This window comes from Pseudorasbora parva, chromosome 8, assembly GCF_024679245.1.
Source record: "Pseudorasbora parva isolate DD20220531a chromosome 8, ASM2467924v1, whole genome shotgun sequence".
In the NCBI taxonomy this organism is placed as follows: domain Eukaryota; kingdom Metazoa; phylum Chordata; class Actinopteri; order Cypriniformes; family Gobionidae; genus Pseudorasbora; species Pseudorasbora parva.
The window spans coordinates 12,508,731-12,516,383 of record NC_090179.1 but is presented as its reverse complement, the minus strand read 5'-3'; the positions used below and the strand labels follow the sequence as shown (position 1 = coordinate 12,516,383).

Here is a 7,653-nt window from a genome sequence, read left to right as displayed (position 1 = left end):
TCTACTGGGTCAGGTACTGTTTCCTAACAAAACCCATGTAGAATATCGGTTTGGTCGACCATAAACAATTGATATTTCTTGAAGCATCTTGGAGTACCATGTTTATGGTAATAGCATGGTATATGAATATGGAAAGCATACAGTACTAGTCAGTATTACCATCTGACAAGGTACCACCACAGTATTTTTCTAGAAGGCAAATTGACATTGCACAAAAATTATATTATTTTTAATAACATTACAAGCCAACAGATTTAAAGATGTGTTGATTTGAAAAGACTAATGTTTACAGTGAAGTAGTTCATTATAAATGTGTTTCAACTAAAGCTACCATTATATGTTAAAGTGCAGCTAAATTGTTCAGAAAAGGCTTCCAGCAGTTTTGGTATAGCCTCTTTAGTTGAGACATCCCGTCCCAGCTCTCGGCTCAGTGAGGTCACACCTTTTCCCACAATCCCGCATGGCACAATGTTGTCAAACCAGCTCATGTTTGTGTTGCAGTTAAGAGCCAAACCATGAGAGGTGATGTATCTTCCACAATGGATACCTGCAAAACAAGACAATTACCACTTGAAACACTTGATCCTATTATTCTCTCAAACTTTACTTGTACACAATGTACAGTGGGGTCCTGATTTCTATTTACATTTAAAGCGACATACATATTTTATACATTCAATCTGCAATGCTTTTTGGGTCACAAATCAAATGTAAACCAATTGTGAAAATGAAAATGCTCTTGGGGACATGCTATACAGTTTAAGTAACTGGCTAAAAAGTTTGGGGTCGATTAAGATTACATTTTTTGTAAGGAAATTAAAACTTTGCAAAAATGCATTAAATTGAAGTGTAAAGAATTTTACATCGTTGTTAATCATTTATTTTTAAATAAATGCTGTTCTTGTAAAAAAATAAATAAATAGCCTTTGGTTTCCACAGAAATATTAAGCAGCAATAAGCTACTTTCAAAATGTATAAAAATAAGGAATGTTTTGTGCAAACCAAATAAGCAGGACACTAAATTACATTTTTAAATTTATTTTAAAAGTATTGCAACATTTATTTATATTAATATAATACTCCACAATATTTAAAAAATTCGTAGCCACCTCAAACTTTTGTATAGCAGTGTATACATACACAGTTGAGACAAAACATTATGAGCACCTGCCTAATATGCCGTTGGTCCTCCCAATGTTGCCAAAATATTACCGAGCCACCGTGGGATGGACTCTACAAGAGCCCTTAAAGGCTCTTCTAGCACCAAGATATTAGCAGATCACTCAAGTCCAGTAGGTTGAATGGTGGAGCCGCCGTGGATCAAAATTATTGGTCCAGCACATCCCATAGAAATGCTCAGTTAGATTGAGATCTGGGGAATTTGGAAGCCTGGGGTCCGCTCTTCGTACCTAGCTTAATACATCTGAGATTATACTGATGCCAGGTCTTCTAATCGTGATAAGTAAACTCTGGCTAATTTGGTTCTTCAAACGAATGTGCAAATTTGATCAAAAAAAGGTACACTTCAACTATGGGAGACTGAATGAGAAAAAAAATCCAGATAATCATATTGTCAAATTTTTAAAGAATTATGGTGGAAAATAAGTATTTGGTCAATAACAAAAGTTCATCTCAATACTTTGTTATATACCCTTTGTTGACAATGACAAAGGTCAAACGCATTCTGTAAGTCTCCACAAGGTTTTTACACACTGTTGCTGGTAGTTTGGCCCATTCCTCCATGCAGATCTCCTCTAAAGCTGCGATGTTTTGGGGCTGTTGCTGGGCAACACAGATTTTTAACTCCCTCCAAGGATTTTCTTTGGGGTTGAGATCTGGAGATGGGCTAGGCCTTGAAATGCTTTTTACAAAGCCACTCCTTTGTTGCCCGGGCGGTGTGTTTGGGATCATAGTTATGCTTAAAGACCCAGCCACATTTCATCTTCAATGCCCTTGCTGATGGAAGGAGGTTTACCCAAAATCTCACGATACATGTCCCCCTTAAATCTTTCCTTTACACGGATCAGTCGTCCAGGTCCCTTTGCAGAAAAACAGCCCCAAAGCATGATGTTTCCACCCCCATGCTTCAGTAGGTATGGTGCAACAAACACGACAAGTTGAGATTTTACCAAAAATTTCTGTTTTGGTTTTATCAGACCATATGACATTCTCCCAATCCTCTTCTGGATCATCCAAATGCTATCTAGCAAACTTCAGATGGGCCCGGACATGTACCGGCTTAGCCTGACGTGGTCATACTCAATTCTAGTCAGAATATGAGTCTGAAACTGCTCCGTTAGGCTGTGATTATGAGGCGTGTTTCAACCGAACCAGGAAAGACCTCAATTGGATAGACCTACAACCAATCAGAGCAACGAAGGGACGCATTGTCAAATGTCAACAGAGTTCAACTGCACTGTGTTGCCAAGTCCGTGTTTTTTCCGCGGGTTGAAGCGACTATTATGTGATATATAGACCCATGAGTGCAAATTTTAGCAAGCAACCTTGTCAAACTAACACACATTTTACCCCCCAAACGCCATTTTTTCCCCGGAGAACCCCCTGAGAAGCTATTAGGGCTAGTAGTTGGCGCGTTTTGTTGTAAAAACTTGGCAACCCTGTCTGCACGCGCGCTGAAATCAAGCTGGAATACACAATCTTTGCCAGTGTTGTAAAATAATTGAATGATACACAGAGTACTTACCCAACATGATCATCATTTCTGAGAGAAATTGAGATGGTGAATGAATATACAAACAAGCTCTCCGTTTAGGATTCAAACAAATATAATCCAAGCTCCTTTGATGACGTGATGATTACGTTACTGTTGATCATCTGTCCGTCATCGTCTAAAGCCCGCCCTGATGATTTCATTGGTCCGAACAGTTTCTGTTCGGGAATAATTACTCCTCTATGGAGCAAGGCCAGACTGAATTGCCCGACCTAAAAATTTTGTGGGCAGGGCTAGGTTCGGCTGGTATCCAGGCTAGTACTGGCTTAAGCAGAGGGGACACATCTGGCACTGCAGTCCCTGGTGGCGTAGTGTGTTACTGATGGTAGCCTTTGTTACTTTGGTCCCAGCTCTCTGCAGGTCCTTTGAAAGCACTTTGGTCTTGGCCATAGTGGAGTTTAAAGTCTGACTGTTTGAATTTATGGACAGGTTTCTTTTATACTGATAACGAGTTCAAACAGGTGCCAATAATACAGCTAACGAGTGGAGGACAGAGGAGCCTCTTAAAGAATAAGTTACAGGTCTGTGAGAGCCAGAAATCTTGCTTTATTTTTTGTAGGTGACCAAATACTGATTTTCAACCATCATTTGCAAATAAATTCTTTAAAAATCAGACAATGTGACTTTCTGGATTTTTTTTTCTCATTCTGTCTCTTATAGTTTAAGTGTACATATAATGAAAATTACAGGCCTCTCTCATCTTTTTGAGTGGATGAACTTGCACAATTGGTGGCTGACTAAATACTTTTTTGCCCCAATGTATCTGGATTATATCGTCTGGGATTACTGCACATTCTTGTGTTAATTGGAAAGGGCAGATGCAGCGATACCAGAAACCATGATCAGCAATGCAAGGATTGGTTGGCGGCAAGACAGCAACATACACCTCTGGCAAAAACTGGAATTTCTGGACCTTTATAAGGAAACAGCCAAGTGTTTAATAAAAAATAATAATTGTATATTTACTTTTTTCTCCCCTGCTGTATCAAACCATCAGTTTTGTGTACTTTTACAACCCTAGTAGTCAATAATGCAGTGTTATGCATGAGCACAACAACGATCAACATTCACTTAATCTGTGAATGGTCATAATATTTTAGCTCATCAGTGTACATAATATCAGTTATTTCTTTCAAATATTAATACCGTAATCTAGAGTATTACCTAATGAAATGCTATAGTGCTGAACAGGCTATTCAAAGGTTTTTGTTGTTGTTGTTGAAACATATGTATCCACTTATAATTCCATTATATACTTTGATGACTTTACTATTATTCTAAAATGTGCAAATTAATAATAATAAATAAAGAGTAAGGGGTTTCCAAACTTTTGACTAGTAATCAATATTTATAAAGAAAATGCAAACCTAAAAAGTAACTTACCAATAGCACAAATTTTGCTGTTGCCCACCCAGACACCTGTATCTGGAGAAGTGGAGGCATTGATCCCAAATTTACTGCACATCTTGATCACAGTCCTTTCCAGTTCACACACGTACCATCTCACACTCTTCTTAAAGCAGCCCAGGTTGAGGATAGGATAACACACTAACTGGCCAGGTCCATGAAAGGTTATTAGACCACCTCGGTTGGTCCGGAAGAAGGCTGCGCCCAGGTCTTTCAGTCTTCGCTCCTCCTCAGGAGGGTAAGGAGCCTGTCGGATGCCAACGGTGTACACAGGCTCATGTTCACACAGTAATAAAGCGTTTGGGCTGATGCTAGGTGAATCCAGATGTTGCTTTATGTGCTGCTGCTGTATCTTCAAGGCACTGCTGTAGGCAATCCTCCCTAAATGAAGCACCTTGACAGCAGCCTTGCCGACCGACATTGTGTCTTCAAATGAGTTTATGAAGCATCAACTACATGGATGGAAAACAAGGACACAATTAGTTCCAACTTAATATCATGTCCACAAAACATAATTCAAAGGAGGTTGTTATGACATTGAAAGCAGTTTCCTGCAGTGTAATGTGCTGTTTTCCAAAGTAATGTAACATTTTCTCATTTCATAAATGGAAATGCAGTTGGGATTATGTTGTGTATATTGCGTGCAGGGTACAATAAATAATAATCTATTAAGTGTGTTTTATTGTTTTTGTTTACATTTCATTGTATGCTATTTATAAACACACACACACACACACCTAGTGTTTCCATGTTTTATGGGGACTTCCCATAAGCGTAATGGATTTTATACCGTACAAACTGTATTTTCTATCCCCTTACACTGCCCCTGCACCTAAACCTACCCATCACAGGAAACATTCAGCATTTTTACCCGACGAATCAAATAATCTGGTAAATAATCTGAAATTAATCTGACAGATTTTAGGAGAAATCCAACACTAAATGTAATGTACACATTTCACACCAGCTTTACCACAGAATACAGCGATGATTACCGCAAATCTAACATAATCTGATGTTGAACGCTCACAAAGCAGAGATGGAAAGCGCCAAGAACAGTCATTCTTACTGTAGCGCTGCAATGCTGCCAGTACGGACTCATTCTACTGTAACTCCAAAGGGTGAAGGCGGAATCGTGATGCACTACTGCCATCTATTGGTTTGGTGCGCTACCTACTGAACTCAATTTCACATCAAGAGAAAGCATCTATTTATTTATGTTTACCTTTTTAAAATTGTCGGTTTTGCCTAGACATTGTGAAAATGAAATAGCAAATCACCAGTTTATTTGATGATGCATTGCCAGTGATAAATAAAATGAAAACAAAATCACTTAATGTTGCACAATTTGCAGATACTCCATTTAGTGGTTAGTCTGGATCACTTTTATGTGAACCTTTTCTGGCATGCAGTCACAGAGCTGACAAGATTTTAAAAAAACTAAACCTTACAGGACTTAATTTAAGAACCTTAAACGGTTAGTTCACCCCAAAATGAAAATTCTGTCATTAATTATTTACCATGTCGTGCGACACCCGTAAGACCTCCGTTCATCTCCAGCAATGTAATTTCCTCTCTCAAGATAAAAGTCACTAAAGACGTTGTTACAAAGCCCATCTCACTACAGTGGCTCTACAATCATTTTATGAAGCGACGAGAATAGTTTTTGTGCGCAAAAAAACAACAACTAAATAACGACTTAGTGATGGACCAAATTCAAAACAAAGTTCAAAACTTAGTGAATATGAAATAATAATACAAAAATATTGTTTAAAAATTGGAACAAAGTAACAAACACAGCATAGCACTAGTACAAAACAATGTGTTGCATTAATTGATTATTAATTATTATCGTAACATTTTAAACATGTTTATGTTTTATATTTGTGAAAACATTTTAGAGCAGACATAAAACATTCAAATTTCACTATAAACACCTTAAAGGAACACTCCACTTTTTTTGAAATTAGACTTATTTTCCAAGTCCCTTAGAGTTAAAGAGTTGAGTTTTACCGTTTTTGGTAGCAATTTTAGCATAGCTTAGCATACATCATTGAATCGGATTAGACCATTAGCATTGCGCTCAAAAAAATTACTAAACACGTTCAATATTTTTTTCTATTTAAAACTTGACTCTTCTGTAGGTACATTGTGTACTAAGACCAACGGAAAATTAAAAGTTGCTAACTTTTTTTATACCGATTTAGCTAGGAACTATTTTCTGCGTAATATCACTGCGGTGCTTCACCCATGGTACTGCAGGAAAATTCCCTGATTATTACGCAGGAATGAGAGTATAGTTCCTATCCATATCGGCCAAAAAATCTAAACTTTTCATTTTCTGTTGGTCTAAAGGCCCTTTTACACGACGCGATTTTTAAGTGCGAATAATTTGCAGGATGGTTTTATTTTTTGATCAACTGTGTGTGTATTGAGTGCTTCCACAACGAACGCGAATGTGCTAAAGCGAAAAGCGTCTTTTTTTTACTCTAGCGGCGACAAAAACGGCTTCAACCAATCACATAAAAAGAAACAAAGGTGACGAAACATCCAGTTGATGTCACGAGCCATTCAATCAACATTAGCCTTTGCCAGGCCGGGCGTTTCTCATGAGATTACAACTGTAAGCTGTACAGCTGCAGCTGTGTTTGCCCACTGTATGCTACAGACAGCAATAAATTATAACCTTTTATAAATTGTTGATTTTTCCCCTAAACCTTGTGTCGGTGATTATGGAAATTGAACGTGTGTCCATCAGTACGTCTGTGGCACTGAAATGTTTATATTGTGACTGAACTGGAAACATCTGCTCCAGATCGATTGGTTCCTGAAGTGTGTGTTAGTCTCGTCAGATGCGATGCTAACGTTTCTGTCTCTGCTCCTCAAATTGTCCGACAGACTTTCTAAAGTAAGATCAGAACCGGCCATGATAAAGCTTTAGCTCCTGTAGAGGTTAGCATCCTCCCCTTCAGACTGTTCTTTAAGACTGGCTGCACCCAAAACCTTCTTTTCGGTCTTTTAAATAAAATGAAAAGCTCGTCTTCACTGAATGATGAAGTATTGTGTTTTCTCAGCGGTCGCTGTGAATGTTTTGAACTGTTTAAGCTCTGAAACGTCGCAAATTCGTGTTGCGGCTGATTTGTATGGTTTTGACGCGAAATATTCGCTTATTCGTTTCGTTTTCGTTACTCGTCCGGTGTGAAAGGGCCTTTACACTACACGATGTAACTACAGAAGAGCAAGTTTTAAATAGGACAAATATTATCCTTGAAAAAATAGTCTTTGTTCATTTTTGTGCATGATGCTAATGGTCTAATCCAATTCAATGATGTATGCTAAGCTACGCTAAAAGTGCTACTACCAGATACAGAGATCGGCTGAATGGATTCAAAAACGGTAAAACTCAACTCTTTAACTCTTACGCCGCATTCACACGGGGGGGCGTAGGCGTTAACGCTTCCCATTTACTTTGAATGGGTGACATCATCCGTTGCCGAACTGAATTGTGGGTTCCG

General features: G+C 38.3%; 1 protein-coding gene across 6 annotated transcripts in view; it reads right to left on the bottom strand.

Moving 5' to 3' along the window:
- Window positions 1-214: 214 nt before the first annotated feature.
- lipt2 (lipoyl(octanoyl) transferase 2) overlaps window positions 215-7,653 on the bottom strand; it is a 571,631-nt gene continuing 564,192 nt past the window's right edge. For 2 of the 6 annotated variants that reach the window (XM_067450126.1, XM_067450127.1), the window contains exons 2-3: window positions 4,115-4,590; window positions 215-547 (exon numbers count right to left, since the gene is read on the bottom strand). In XM_067450126.1, coding sequence (XP_067306227.1) covers window positions 318-547; window positions 4,115-4,559 — 675 coding nt within the window. In that variant the 5' untranslated portion in view covers window positions 4,560-4,590 and the 3' untranslated portion in view covers window positions 215-317. Of the gene's footprint in view, window positions 548-4,114; window positions 4,591-5,102; window positions 5,188-5,207; window positions 5,328-7,653 lie in introns of those variants that run through there. The other 4 variants (XM_067450124.1, XM_067450125.1, XM_067450128.1 and 1 more) reach the window with 4 other exon arrangements.